The 15,042-nt window shown below is 51.1% G+C and overlaps 1 protein-coding gene across 2 annotated transcripts; it reads right to left on the bottom strand.

Annotated features, from left to right (window-relative positions):
- Positions 1 to 52: 52 nt before the first annotated feature.
- On the bottom strand, positions 53 to 13,762 carry DNAJC27 (DnaJ heat shock protein family (Hsp40) member C27). 2 transcript variants are annotated; one of them, XR_010987876.1, is made up of 8 exons: positions 13,434 to 13,762; positions 11,462 to 11,544; positions 9,512 to 9,581; positions 8,712 to 8,876; positions 7,118 to 7,240; positions 6,069 to 6,229; positions 332 to 2,519; positions 54 to 233 (listed from the first exon to the last, which is right to left on the bottom strand). XR_010987876.1 is itself a non-coding variant. In XM_068143154.1 (7 exons), the coding sequence occupies exons 1-7, from the start codon at positions 13,518 to 13,520 to the stop codon at positions 2,387 to 2,389; spliced, it is 822 nt and encodes a 273-aa protein (XP_067999255.1). In that variant the 5' UTR covers positions 13,521 to 13,762; the 3' UTR covers positions 53 to 2,386. The 2 variants fall into 2 exon arrangements, 1 of the variants encoding a protein (XP_067999255.1); XM_068143154.1 differs by having other exon boundaries at positions 53 to 2,519.
- Between the last annotated feature and the right edge of the window lie 1,280 nt (positions 13,763 to 15,042).

The raw sequence follows: 15,042 nt of genomic DNA, 5'->3' as shown, positions 1-15,042 counted from the left end.
GAGGCTTTCCCCTCCCACAGATCTTCAGAGGTGGCACCTGGCTGCGTTTCTGGTTGCTGAAGGGCATGTCCCTTTGTTTGGAATGTGCCTTCAGCAGCAGGACTCACTTCAAACAAGGCAAGAGGATATGGGGCTCACCTGCTAGAGGCAAAGCCTGGGTAGTGGCAGCCTTGCTGGAGGGATCGAGCTTGGGGGCCTGGTGGCAATGGCATGGAGGCAGCACAGGAGCGGGGCTGTTGGTGTGGAGGTATGTGTGCACTGGGTAAGGCTGGAGCTACCTCTCTGTGTCCCCTGACCACATCAAGTCTCCACTGTTCCCTTGACCCCTTACCCAGCGCTCATTCCTGAGGATCTGATTCACTACATCCATCATCACACTGGAGGGCAGCTCTTCACCACCAGCCTCGGCCAGAACCAGCTTGGGAGGAGAGAAATGAGTCAAAGGGCAATTAAACATTAACAGCAGGCAGTTGTGGTGGGAGGACAGCTCACAGGGCCTCTTTTGTTCCAAAGGGGGGGGGGGGGGTCATTTAGAAAAAGAACACAACTTAGAAGGTCGCCAGCACCTTTACACGTGACATGCATGGGGAATGTCTCCAAGCATCTGGGCAGCTCTGCAAACAGACAGGGAGAAATCCCCAAGACCAGCGGCCAGAGTCAACCTGAGCAGCAAACAGGAGGGATGCAACAGCCCTGGAGAGCCCCTGAGCAGCAGGAACCAGGGAAGCTTTTCAACCGCTCCAGGCACTGAGATCTTGCCCTCAAAGTGAAGTGCACCATTCAGCAGCAGGATCATTTACCCTCCTCGATGGAAAAAAAAAAAAAAATACAGAGAAAGAGGTTTGAAGCCAGAAGTGATTTCCTCCTCCAGACAAGTAGGGAAAGTCCCAGTGAACTCCACAGTGTTACAGAGCACGTGGAACAAGACCCTATCTGTACAGCTTGCCACAGCTTCAGTGCCTGACCTCCCCCAGCCCAGGGTCTTATACACCCAGGAGAGGAAAAACAGAGCTGTTTTAAACAAACTCTTGTACCAGCATCTCCCCTTGGTTATTTCTGCACTGGAGGAGCACAAAAAGCTGCTTCTGAGCAGAGCAGCTTTTGTCTTCTTCCCGGCATCCCAGCACCAGAAACCAGAGTAAAATGATAACTGGCCTTAAAGTCCCTTCATGCCTGCTGCCAAAAAGGAGGGCAGAGGGGGATCTACTGGTGATTTATCCTGTATTTTGAAAGATAAACATAGAAAATCTGCCCTGAAGTGAAAAAAAAAAAAAAATCATATTACACTGACCACAGGAGAAAAGTCTGGGACAGGATACCTGTGGGGTGGAGTAAGTGCACACATCATTCACATTTTTCATTTCATAGTCTTGATCTTCCCTGCCAAGCTCACACAGCAGCAAGGGAAGAAAACTGAGTCCTGGCCAAACCATGGAACCCAAGGAACCTCCTGTTTGCTCTCCTCTTAGGAGCAGCCATCACAGCTCTGCTCTGCCTCACCAACATGATGCCCAGATCTGAAGCCTCTGCAAGAGTGGGGGTGACCAGAAATGCTCCCCTCTAAATTAACAAAAATATTAAAAAAAAACCAAAAAGAGCAGCTAGGACTAGGAGGGAGCAACCCATGACAACCAGCAACAGCAGTGGCATGTTGCTGCTGTGAGAGGAGATGGTTGGAGAACGTGCCTCCTCTGCCATCCAAGAGCATGGTGATTGCGGGCATCCACACCACTCTGTGGTGCAAGGGAAGCTCAGGAGATACGGCTGGCCATGGAGAGGAAGGGCAGAGCTCACAGACAGTCATGAATGGACTTCTCCTGGGGTAAGCACCTTCCCCCTGCCTCCTCCCAAGGAGAGTGATGCAGTGACATCTACCCAGAGCTCACCTGCGCAGCATGAGGAGAGGGATAGGAGGGAGTGAGCACCTGGCTTGAAGAACTGCAGCTTTAGGAGGTGGTGGTAGGAGACTGTACTGTGCTGAGAACAAGGGTGCTGGAAGAGAGCCCTAGTCCTGCCAAAGAGACTGTTCCTGGTACCACAAGAGCTTGGGGACAAAGAGGAGACACTCTTGGAGCAGTTTCTCCCTGCAGTGGTAACTCCAGTTACCACTGGAGCAAGTTTCTCCCTGGTAATTCCCAGGAGGTGTAACACAGCCAGGACAGGTGAGGACCTCACTGCTTTCAGAACTTACACCAACCACTGACCTAGGATCAGGGAGGGTCCTAGGTTCCCCCTCTCCTCCTGAGCACTCTTGCCCTCTTTCCAGCACATCCCAAGTGCAGGAGGTCAGATGCAGTTCTGCTCCCGTGGTGTCCATGCCAGTGTGAGGAGGAGAGGGAGCAAGCTGGGAAGAGGGGAAGGTTTCCAGCTCCGAGTGGCTCTGTTCCTACTTGATGTTCTTGAGCAGTGCAGTCCGGGCATTCACGACAGCTTTGAAGGCGTCCTCGCTGCCGGGCGCCACGCACTTATCCGGGTGGAGCAGCACGGCCAGCTTCCGATAGGCTTTGTTCACTTCGTCCCTAGGAGACAGCAAGAGGGAGGGGACTCAGGTGACATTACGGCCCGGCTCAGCCCAGTGGCACAGCACAACAGGACCAAGAGCTCCCCCTGTGGTCCACAGTCCTACGTAGATACTTTTGAACTCTTCCCTGACCAGCACTAAGGACCTCCAGGCTTTGGAGGTGATGCTGTGAAAGAAGAGCCGCGAAATAGCACATAGGAGAAACTACTTCGCTGTAAGGGTGCTGGAGCCTTGGACCAGGCTGCACAGCAGGGCTGTGGAGTTTTCTTCTCTGGAGAGATTCCAAACCCACCTGGACATGATCCTGGGGAACCTGCCCTGGGTGACCCTGCTTTAGCAGAGGGTTTGGACTAGATCATCTCCAGAAGTCACTTCCAACTTCTGCCATGCTGGGAGGTGCAGCATGAGCAGAGGAGGGGAGAACCTCTCCTGGGGCAGACAGAACCTCCTCACCACAGTACTGTGCTGGCAATTCATAGAACCTTAGAATCAATGAAGAGTTTTGGCTGGAAAAGGCATTTAAGATACTCAAGTCCAACCATTAACCCAGCACTGCCAGGCCACCACCAAACCATGTCCCTCAGCACCACAGCTACACGGCTTTGCAATCTCTCCAGGGATGGTGATTTCATCACTGCCCTGGGTAACCTGTCCCAGGGCTTGACAACCTTTTCAGTGAAGAAATGGTTCCTCATGTCCAACTTAAACCTTCCCTAGTGCAACTTGAGGCCATTTCCTGTTGTCCTACTGTTTCTTTCTTGGGAGAAGAGACCAACCTCCACCTGGCTCCAACCTCCTTTCAGGGAGTTGTAGAGAGCCAGATCTCCCCTGAGTTTTATTTTCTCCAGGCTAAACAATCCCAGTTCTCTCAGCCACTCCTCACAAGACTAGTGCTCTAGACCCTTCACCAGCTTGGTTGCTTTTCTTTGGACATGCTTTAATAACTCAATGTCCTTCTTGGAGTGAGGGGCCCCAAACTGAGCCTAGTATCAAAGCGCAGCCTCACCAGTGCCCAGTACAGGGGGACAATCCCTGCCCTACTCCTGCTGGTCACGCTATTGCTGATCCATGCCAGGATGCTATTGGACTTCTTGGCCACTTGGGCTCACTGCTGGCTCATCTTCAGTTTGCTCCCATCATGCTATCCATGTGCCTGTGCCATGTGCTGTGGTGTGCTGAGTCTGTGGCACCAGGAGAGCAGAAAGCTGGCAGGCAGTGTGGGGGCACACGCACCCTGACTCAGCTTTGCATCAAGCCGCCCACACGCCCCCGGGGAAGGCACTGCATGCTCCTGCAGCCCTTAAAGCCTTGGGTGTCTGGTCCAGCACAGACATCCTGGCTCCTGCTGCAGGCCATGGAGAGAGGGTGGCACTGTCCACGTTGATGATCACAGCACAAACTGCCCTGCAGAGCTGTTGATCACAGGATGTTAGGGGTTGGAAGGGACTTCTGGAGATCAAGCCCAAGCCCCCTGCCAGAGCAGGACCAGAGAATCCAGCACAGGTCACACAAGAATGCATCTAGGTGGGTCTTGAAAGTCTCCAGCAAAGGAGATTCCACAACCTCTTTGGGGAACCTGTTCCAGTGTTCTGTGACCCTCCCAGTGAAGAAGGTCCTCTTCAAGTTGAGGTGGAACCTCCTGTGCTGTAGTTTCTATCCACTGCCCCTTGTCCTATCACAGGGTGCAAGTGAGCAGAGCCTGTCCCCTCCCTCTTGAGCCCCAGCCCTCAGATATTTATAAACATTTATTAAATCCCCTCTCAGTCGTCTTTTCTCCAGACTAAAAAAGCCCCAGGGCCCTCAGCCTCTCCTCATAGGGCAGTGCTTCAGATCTTTCCCCTGTGGATGAGAGGGGGCTGGAGGATTGGTTAAGCTCAATGCCTACACTTTAGAGAGCCAAAAGGAAGAGCTATGAGTCCTAAATTACATATGCTATCCAAAAATCTACTCGCCAGCCCTTCCATGAGTAGCACAGAAGGGTGGTCCTTGTGTTTTGGAGCAAAGAAAGCAAGGCATAGCTCTGGGAGCTTGTTTTAGCTGCCCATGTCACAGCAGAGCTGGGTGATTCAATAACCAACCTCTTAGATGGGCAGTGAGCAATTCCACCTGGCTTGAGGTCCTCTAAAGAAGACAAGAGAAAGCTTGTCTTGTAGGAGCACTGGTTCCAGGTGGAAGAACTGTAACATCAATCCCTTTTTGGCAACACAGGCAGCAGCCATATAGCAGCCTAAAAGCTTCTCCAGGCATGAAGAGCAAGGAAAGCAAAGATGGAGCTGCTTCAAACACATCTGGCAAAGTGAGTGAGAAATGGATCAGCATGGAGGCAGGATGCAAGGCTGGGCAAGACTGAAGTCCTCATGAATGTCTAGAGGGCTGAAACCCCTCCCCTCTGTTGTGAAGACAGGCTGAGAGAGTTGGAGTCATTCATCCTGGAGAAGTAAGAACAGGAATAATATCCAGAAAGACCTTATTGTGGCTTTTTAGTATTTAAGGGTGTGATGAATATACTGGTGATTTGTGTTAAAATTATAAGACTTAGAGTGCACTGGGATTAAGGGTCAGGATCTTGTGAGGCCTGTTTAGAGGGTAAAGGGAAAGAAACCTATCTTGCAGACTTGCAAGGATACTGTCTGGTTAATTGGAGACATCACGGCTGAGAAGGAGCTGTCTTAAAGATAAACATTCAGAACTAGGAATTTGTTTTCTTCAGATAAGAAGCCTGCACAATTGGGCATGCGTGAAAGTGGATGCTTTGACCCTTACCACACTGAATGTAGGGAGAAGGGATTTGACCACCTATTCTAAGGCTAATTATCATATGCCTGCCTTCTATTTAGCATAAGTTTGCTTATGTAGATGATGTAACTGTATAAGATGAAGAAAACTATTGTAAGGTTGCTTTTGGGGTGAAGTTTTGTACCCTCACATGCCCAACCGGTTGCTTTGCTTGCTTTTATTGCCTTTTTACGATCTTTTAGTGCTAATAAATCTGTTACCAAAAACTTTTACCTGGAGTCATCTATAACAAGGGGATCTAGAAGAAAGATAGGGATAGACTTTTTAGCAGGCCCTGTTGTGACAGAACAAGGGGTGATGATTTTAAAGAGGGGAGATTTAGTGCTGAGAGTGGTGAGATTCTGGCCCAGGCTGCTCAGAGAGGTGGTAGATGCTCCATCCATGCAACTATTCCAGGTCAGGTTGGATAGGGCTCTGAGCACCCTGCTCTAGTTGATGTCCATGCTGACTGCAGCTAGATGACCTTTAAAGGTTCCTTCCCACCCAAACTATTCCACTATTTGTTGTCCATCATTCACCCCTTGCCTCCAGCCTGGCTTCTCTGTTGAAAGAGGAAATTTGGTGCCCAGGACCAAAGGTTTCTTCTGCATTCCCTCCATTTTCTGGCTCATGTATAAACCAAGGTGCCCAGCTGGTGTATAAACCAAGGTGAGTTTACCAGCAGGCAGGTCACTAAAAGATCACAAATGCCACCAGCCTGCTGGGTCAGAAAGATCAGGAACAGTCAGGCAAGTGCTGAAACCTTCCTTACCTCGTGGCCCCGGGTTTGACCCCCAGCATGTCCCAGCTGTCCTTGCTGCTGCGGATCCTGCGGATGGCATCTGCCTGCTCCTTGGTGAAGCCAACGCCCATGCTGGAGGGAGGACGCTTCCCACCATTGTCACACAGGTCAACGATGGCAGAGTAGAAGGTCTGTGGACACAGGGAGGACTTAGCAGGAAGGAATGGTCCCCAAAGGAGGTGGCAGTGCAGAGGACACCACACTGCCCTCACTGGTGGCATGCTCATCCTCCAAAGCACAGGGAAGCATTTGGACAACTAAACATTCACCTTCCCCTGCCAGGACTGTGGGGGGCTGAGATACCCCAGACCATGGGATAGACTGAGGAGGAGGTTAGGCCCCATATTTATCTCAAAACTACTTCATCTAAGTGCTACACCTCCATAGATCATAGAATGGTCTGGATTGGAATGGACCTCTGAAGGTCATCTAGTCCAACCCGCTCTGCAGTCAGCAGGGGCATCCTCAACTAGATCAGGTTGCCCAGAGCCCTGTTGAGTTTCACCTTGAATATCTCCAGGGATAGGGCCCCAACCATTTCCCCAGACAACCTGTTCCAGAGTTCCACCATCCTCATGGTAAAGAGCTTGTTCCTAACATCCAACCTAAATCTGCTCTTCTCTACTTTGAAGCCATTGCCCCTCTGTCACTGCAGGCCTTTGTAAACAGTCTCTCTCCATCCTTGTAGGTCCCCTTCAGGTACTGGAAGGTTGCTATTAGGTCTCCCTGGAGCCTCCTCTTTTCCAGGCTGAATAACCCCAGCTCCCTCAGCCTGTCCTTGTAGCAGAGGTGCTCCAATGCCCTGACAGGGGCATCTTTGTTTTACATTCCTAGTGCAGCAAGAGGGATCATCAGCTTGGGACTGGGATCAATACAGATCCTGAGCCAAACACTGACAGCTTTCTTGGGGCAAGGTCTCACTGGGCAGAGGACCAACAGGTTTTATGGGATGCAGGCAGTTCAGGGGATGTCCTACCATCAAATGCTGTCTGTCTGTGCCTGCCCCCCCTTCAGCTCACCTGGAACATCTCGTTGATGCCCTCTCCCGTCTGTGCCGACGTCTCGAAGTACAGGAAGCCACGGCCCTCCGCCCAGAGCCGCCCCTCGCTCTCATCCACACTGCGGTGCTTGCTGCAGTCAATCTGCACAGGCAGAAAGGGCAGAGGTCAGAGCCCAGCCAGGACACACCTCTGCATCTTAGAAAGGCTTCCCTACAACCTAACATCAATTCATTGCAGAGTTTTGTATAGATGACAGAGATTGGAGTCAATACAGCTGACCAATATGATCGAATATTGTTCCTTTATTGTTCCAGTATTGCAAGCCTATGGTGTGAGTATAGCACAGTAAAGCATAGAAGAAGAAGAGAAAGGAAAGGCAGAAGTGCGTAGCAAGGCAACTGCTACAACTTATATAAACTCGGAGTGCCTTGTTAGCATGGCTCCATTGGTTCTCTATGAGTGACCACACATCGCACTATTATAGATTATTGGTCCAACTACTGACGACACGTGAGGTTTGTTGATGCAGGCGCATGTCCTGTTGTCCCAAGATAACTTTCTATGTTTATAGCTACCAGTGCCCTGTTTTAGTTACATGCTGCAGGCACAGCACTGTTTTGCTCCACTGCTAGCTGGCTCTGCACTTATGCTGAGCATGGCCTACCACCATGTCAGGCTCTAGGCCTGCACTGCCAGATTGCTCACACTGCTCCTCGTTGGCATTGCCACAGTTTTGGTTGGAAAAGACCTTTAAGATCATCAAGTCCGACTAATAACCCAGCACTGCCAGGTCACCGCTAAACCACGTCCCTCAGCACCACAGCTACACAGCTTTTAAATCCCACCAGGGATGGGGACTCCCTCACTGCCCTGAACAGCCTAAACCTCCACTGATGCAAGCTGAGGCCATTTCCTCTTGTCCTGTTGCTTGCTCCTTGGGAGACCAACCCCCACATTGTTCCAGCCTCCTTTCAGGGAGTTGTTGAGAGTGCAAAGGCCTCCCTTAGCCTCCTTTTCTCCAGGCTAAACAACCCCAATTCCCTCAGCTGCCCCTCACAAGTCTTGTGCTTCAGACCCTCCACCAGCTTTCTTGCTCTACTTTGGACATGTTCCAGCACCACAGTTTGCCTTGCTGCAGCTAAAGCTCAACAGCTCAGGCACATGCTGGGAACACAATGAGCCCTGAGGGCTGGAGGCATGATTCCTTCACTGTAGTAGAATGGGCAAAGGAATGCCTGCAGGACTGTTTGGCCCTCTGATAAGATAAGGAATGCCTGCAGGACTGTCTGGCCCTCTGATAAGATAAGGAATGCCACAGAACATGATGGATCATCAAGAAGTGTCGCAAGGGCACTGTAATCCTGTAATCGTGAGGGTCGTAAAACAAGTAGGGGGCTTATCCAAACAAGATGTTTGTGGCTAGATGAAGTAGAATGTTAAAACTGCAAGAGGTGGGGTTGACATGTAATCTGTAACCAATAGTATGTTACCAAGTAGGCATAATTATAGTAAACTGTATATAAGATGTGTCTGATGCTCAATAAAGCTGGATTTCGCTGATCACATTGATCGTATATGTCGACCCCTTCTTGTGTAACACTTCACAGCTCACCTTGTTTGCACAGACAACGAAGACAATGTTCTCCATGTTCCCATGTGGGCCCAGCTCCTGCTTCATCTCAGCCAGCCACACATCCAGTGCATCAAAAGACTCCTTCTGTCCAACGTCATAGACCAGGATGACCCCCTGTGTGTCCTTGTAGAATTCATTCCTCACCTGTGGGGACAAAGGCAGGGCACTGCCATCAGTGACAGCCAAAGCACAAGTCCTGGGAGGTTTTGGGGTGGGAGGAAATCATCATTTAGCTGGCACCTATTAGATTTTGTGATAAAAGTCTTATCTCCACACAAACAGAAGACGAGAGGGGAAAAAGACATACAGGGGAACTTGTCCCACATTGCCCCAGGGAAGTGGTGGAGTCCTCAGTGCTTCACATTTTTAAGCCAGCTAGCCAAGAAAGGTTAAACCAAATGATCCTTGAGGCCCATTGCAACCTGGTATTCGTTCCAAAGCAAAGCCTGAGTCAACACTTGTAGTTTTTCCCCACAGGGACCAGTAATACTGAAATACTTGTCTCCAAAACTTCAGAACATGCCACAAGGAACTGCTGAGAACAAAAAGGAGGGATGGGAGGCTTATGAGCAACCAGATAAATTACAAATCAACAGCAAGGCAGCCACCTGGCCAGTAGAAACCATTCCATTCCTCATTGCTGTGTCACTCTCCTGTCCTGTTTGTAAGGAGTACTCTTTATTATTTGTACAGCAAATCATTTTAGGAGAGAACAGAACATCTCAGTTAGAAGGGACCTACAACAATCACCTGGTCTCACTGCAAGTGGTGTGCCTTACCTCATAGAAGTATGGGTGCCCTGCCATGTCAAAAATGTTCACCTTGATCTCCCGGTCTCTGACCTGCACTCTGAAAGAGAAGATGGAAATGCTTGATGGGGACAATCTTTTTAGCTTGTAGTGACAGGACAGGGGGTGATTTTTTCAAACTAAAAGAGGAGAGATTTAGACTAGATACAAGGAAGACTCTTTTACAATGAGAGTGGTGAGACCTTGGCACAGATTTCCCAGAGAGGTGGTAGAAGCCCCATCCCTGGAACCATTGCAGGTCAGGAGCTCTGAAGATGCCCCTGACTGCAAGGGGTTTGGACTAGATAACCATGAAAGGTCCCTTCCAGCATAAAGTATTCTATGGTTCTGATTCTGTGCTTGAGAAGGCTCTTTCTCACCCCTCACACTAGCTGTGTACCTCCTCTCCTGTAGACGACGGAGATAGGAATCAATACGGCTGACCAATGTGATCGAGTATTGTTCCTTTATTGTTCCAGTGGTGCAGGCCGATGGTGCAGGCCTGAGGTGCAGGCCTATGGAGCAGGCCTGTAGTGCAAGTATAGCACTGTAAAGTGTAGAAGAAACAGGAGACAGGAAAGGCAGAAGTGCGTAGCAAGGCAACTGCTACAACTTATATAAACTCGGAGTGCCCTGTTGGCATAGCTCCATTGGTTCCCTCTGAGTGACCACACATTGCACTATTACAGATTATTGGTCCAACTACTAATGACACAACAAGGTTGTTGATGCAGGTGCATGTCCTGTTGTCCCAAGATAAGTGTCCATGTTTATAGCTACCAGTATCTTGTTTTAGTTATGTGCTGCAGGCACAGCACTGTTTTGCTCCACTGCTAGCTGGCTCTGCATTTATGCTGAGCATGGCCTACCATCATGTCAGGCTCTAGGCCTGCACTGCCAGATTGCTCACACTGCTCGTCGCTGGCATTGCCACACTCTCCAGAGGAGCTGGCTGATAAGGGACAGAAAAATCAGATGGGAATTCCAACTGTGAGTGTTTAATGGCCAGAAAAATGCCCCTGGAGCCAGTAAGATAAGCAGGATAGATACCACCAGCTCTGGATGTAACATGATAGGCTAATTATCATAGAATTGCTTCATTTGGAGAAGACCTTTAAGATCATCAAAGCCAACTCAGCACTGACAGGTATAATGGGTTGGGGCAGATCCCCTCCCCACCACAGGCAGAAATAACGACTCAGACAAACAGATTGCAAAAGTGATGGAAAGTTTAAATAGAAAAATAATTAAAAAACAACAATGACAAAAGAGAGAAATCCCAGAACATACCCAAGAACATCCCATCCCCACCTGGGGGTACACCCAAACCCCCCAGGGCTCTTTCTCCCCCCTCAACCCAGCCTTGGGCCTAGGCAGGCCCAAGGGAGGCAGCTCACACCATTTTACCTAGGCACCAGTGAGGGAGGGAAGAAAAAGTGAAGACATGCATGGACATTTTATAGGGGAGCAGGGCATTATGGGAATGGAATACCTGGTTTCCTTTGACCATTCCCTGGGCTGGGCCCACCCCTTGGGATCTCCCAGGTGTGGTCTGTGCAGTAGCATCTGGGCCAGCACCCAGCCTAAACCACCACAACAGGTCACTGCTAAACTATGTCCCTCAGCACTGCATCTACACAGCTTTTCAACCCCTTCAGGGACAGGGACTCATCCATTAATTATGCAGATTAACTCACTAAAGCACACATTATGCCATGGACAGTGAGCAGCTTTAGCAGAGCCACGCACACTTGGCTCAGTGTGGTCACTCAGGAGCAGTGGGATAGCCCCAGTGCACCTCTTCCTTCTTTCCCTGTAGAAATGAGTGGCCAGGATAGCAGACACTTTGCCCAGGCCCTGGCAGATCCAGGCTTGATATCTGCAGCCATGTCACCCATCCCACCCTCCTGGTATTTGCAGCTTCTCAATCAAGGTACCTACTTTGTGACGCCGTAGTCAATGCCAATGGTGGCCAGGTACTTGGGCACAAACCTCTTCTCACAGTAACGCTTTATAATGCAGCTCTGGGAGAAAGGAAAAGGGAATCTCAGGAGCATGACACCATAAACCATCATATTCTCATTAACAGGGAACTCAATAACAAACCTTCAGCCAGCTAGATGGCTACAGAGACACCAACTCTGCTCCAAGTCCCTAAACTAATTCACTCACATCCCAGCCCCTAGGTGTCAGTTATTCCTCATCTGTTTGGAGGCAGGACTGCCAAGATACTCTTATTCCCCTACACAAAATATCCAGCCTGAAGGAGCTGCATGCTCAGGGGTTTGTGGGCAGTCTGCTCCCCAAAAGCCATGAAGAACATTTTGGCAGCCTGAGAAGCACAGGTCCTTCCAGCCCCATTTCTGCCTCTGATTGGCAAACTGTTTAAGGAGAGCAGAGGAGTTGACTATCAGCTGTTGAGAGAGAAAGGCCACAATAAATGCCACCTGCCACCACTTTGCCCACTTGCTCTGTTCTACAAGATCCTGCTGGATTTTCTTGCCATTAGTGAGGCATTTGTCTGTCCCAAGGGAGCAGTTTAACAGGACTACATTTATTCAGAAGAAAAAAAATAACTGTTGGCTTGTAGCCCAGATGTCAGCCATTTCCTAGGCTGCATCCCCAGTAGTGTGGGCAGCAGGCCAAGGGAGGTGATTCTGCCCATCTACTCCACACTGGTGAGATCCCACCTGCAGTGCTGTGCCCAGTTCTGGAGTCCTCAGCACAGAAGAGACATGAACCTGTTGGAGCAGGTCCAGACAAGGCCACAAACATGATGCAATGGCTGGAACCCCTCTGCCATGAGGACAGGCTGAGAGAGTTGGGGTTGTTCTGCCTGGAGAATTCTCTGGGGAGACCTTCTTGCAGACTTTCAGTACTTAAAAGAGGTCTAGAATAAAGCTGAAGAGTGACTTTTTACAAGAGGTGATGTCTTTAAAGTGAAAGATTAGATGTAAGGAAGAGATTCTCCACTGTGAGGTCAGTGTGATGCTCACCCAGGTTGCCCAGAGGAGTAGATGCCCCATCCTTGGCAGCATTCCAGATCAGGTTGGACAATGTCTCTGAGTACCCTGCTCTAGTTGAAGATGTCCTTGCTGACTACAGGGAGTTTGGACCAGATGACCTTTAAAGGTCCCTTCCTAACCAAATCATTTAATGATTCTATTAAAAGAAAGGCAGCACTTCAGAACAGAACATGCTTGGGAGAAGAAATAACACCTCAGAGGAGAGCTAGGTCACTCGGCACAGCAGGAAGATGGAAGGCTCTTGAGGAATCCCTGACAGAAGAAAAACCGAGGAGGGGTGGAATTCCCCCAGCAACCTCGCAGTGTCCTGGAGGAAGGTACACTAACGGCTGGATCCACACTGTCTGCCTTCCGGCACTGCACTGCAGCATCCGTGGCTGAAGCATAGTCCTGCAGGCTCCTATGAGGGAAGTGGGCACCAGACCCAGGCGGTCCCGAGCAGCCGGATCACGAAGGAACCCGCCCCGCAGAGAGGCAACATTCTGCGGCCCGGCAAGCCCGTAGGGCAGGTTCCAAGCGGAACCGCAAGCCGGCTGCTGCACACAGCCCACTCGTGCCGGGGCGCAGGGGCGAGAAGAGGCACAGGAAGCCCCCCACGCAACAGAAACCACGGCCGGCACCACGACACCGGCACCCAGCGGGACGCCGCCACAAGGCCCCACCCCCTCCCACGACATGCAGCCAATGAAACTTGGCGGAGGAGCGGCCCTGCCCCCAAAACTGTCACTTTCGACCCAGCCTCCCGCCTCGCACCACACTGTCCCTGATTGGCTCCCGCCGGCAAAACCACCCAGTCCGCGGCCTCTCTAGCAACACGGTCAGACCTGGCTCCTTATTGGCTAACTTGCTTGCCCGCCACCACCTGCCCGCCAATCATAAAGCCTCACCTTGCCCACCTCCGCGTTGCCCATGGAGATTACTTTAATCCGCAGCGACTTGCGCGTTTCCTTCCGCTTCAGCGGATTCGTCTCCATTGTGGGCCGGGGTGGCGGGGGCCAAGCTGGGATGGTAGGGACCGGGGGCTGGGGCGGCGTGGGCCGGGGAGGGCCCGGTTGAGGCGGCGGAAGGAAGGAAGGAAGAGAGGAAGAAAGAAAGAAAGGCAAGAGGGAGAGAAAAAAGGAGAGGAGCGCGGGGGGCCTGGGGCCGCCTCACCGCCCTGCGTCTCCGGTTGCGCGAGAATTCCGCCGCGCCCGTCTCACCTGGATGTTCTCGCGAGATTTGGCGAGCGCTGGTCTGGTGGGAGCGGCAGCGAGGGGACAGGGACGGGCCCGGGTACTGCCTTGCTGCCCTGCCTGCTCACCCTGCTCTGCCTGCACTTCCTATGCTCCCTGGGTGGGGGGACGGACCCAGACTCGAATCCCGCTCGCCTCTGGCGCAACCTTGCCCTCCGCTCCCGCTTTCAGTAGCGTGTGCCTTTTCCGAGAATCTCCGAGGAAGTCGCACTATGTGGCGCTGTATCGTCCTGCCCGTCCTGCGTGCTCCTAGACCGTCCTGCTTTCCGTGTGGGGAGTTGGGCCCTAGAGAGCTGCAGGTAGAGCAAAGCGATTGGGAGTTGCATCTCCTGTCCCATGTAACAGTGTTTCATGCTCTTAGGGAGATGTTTTGCCTCTTCTTGGTTCAGCTAGGGCCCTATAGGATTGAGAATGGGATGGGAATATAGCAAAGCATAGAATTAACCAGGTTGGAAAAGACCTTTGAGATCAAGTCCAAACTATTACCCAACACCATCTCGTCAACTAAACCATGGCACTAAGTGCCTCATTCAGCCTCTTCCTAAACACCTCCAGCGATGGTGACTCCACCACCTCCCTGGGCAGCCCATTTCAATGGCCAATCTCTCTGGGAAGAACTTCCTAACATCCAGCCTAAACCTCCCCTGGTGCAGCTTGAGACTGTATTCTCTTGTTCTGGTGCTGGTTGTCTGGGAGAAGAGACCAACCCCCACCTGGCTACAACCTCCCTTCAGGGAGTTGTAAACAGCAAGAAGGTCTCCCCTGAGCCTCCTCTTCTCCAGGCTAAGCAACCCCAGCTCCCTCAGCCTCTCATCACAGCGCTGTGCTCCAAACCCCTCCCCAGCTTTGTTGCCCTTCTCTGGACACCTTCCAGCAACTCAACATCTTTCCTAAACTGAGGGGCCCAGAACTGGACACAGGACTCAAGGTGTGGCCTAACCAGTGCTGAGTACAGGGGCAGGATGAATTCCCTGCTTCTGTTGGCCACACTGTTCCTGATGCAGGCCAGGATGCCATCATAGAGTTACAGAATGGTTTGGCTAGGAAGGGATCTTTAAAGATCATCTAATCCAACACCTGTGCAGTGAGCAGGGACATATTTAGAGCAGGTTGCTTCGAGCCCTGTCTAATCTGATCTGGAACAGTTCCAGAGATGGGGCTTTTATCACATCTCTGGCCAACCTAGGCCAATGCATCAACACCCTCAGCATAAGCAATTTACTCCTATTTAGTTGAAATCTCATAGAATCAGAAAATCACAGAT

The sequence above is a fragment of the Melanerpes formicivorus genome, unplaced genomic scaffold (assembly GCF_026170545.1).
Source record: "Melanerpes formicivorus ecotype bairdi unplaced genomic scaffold, bMelFor1.0.p_v2 SCAF_9, whole genome shotgun sequence".
In the NCBI taxonomy this organism is placed as follows: Eukaryota; Metazoa; Chordata; class Aves; order Piciformes; family Picidae; genus Melanerpes; species Melanerpes formicivorus.
This window is presented reverse-complemented; position numbering and strand designations above follow the sequence as displayed.

Bases quoted from the DNA above. Each gene is read 5' to 3' on its own strand.
- DNAJC27 (XM_068143154.1), bottom strand. From the start codon at position 13,520: ATGGAGACGAATCCGCTGAAGCGGAAGGAAACGCGCAAGTCGCTGCGG. The intron at 8,877-9,511 runs GTAAGGCACACC...TTGTCCCCACAG, and splicing joins GGCACCCATACTTCTATGAG to GTGAGGAATGAATTCTACAA. The intron at 6,230-7,117 runs GTGAGCTGAAGG...CTGTGTCCACAG, and splicing joins GCATCAACGAGATGTTCCAG to ACCTTCTACTCTGCCATCGT.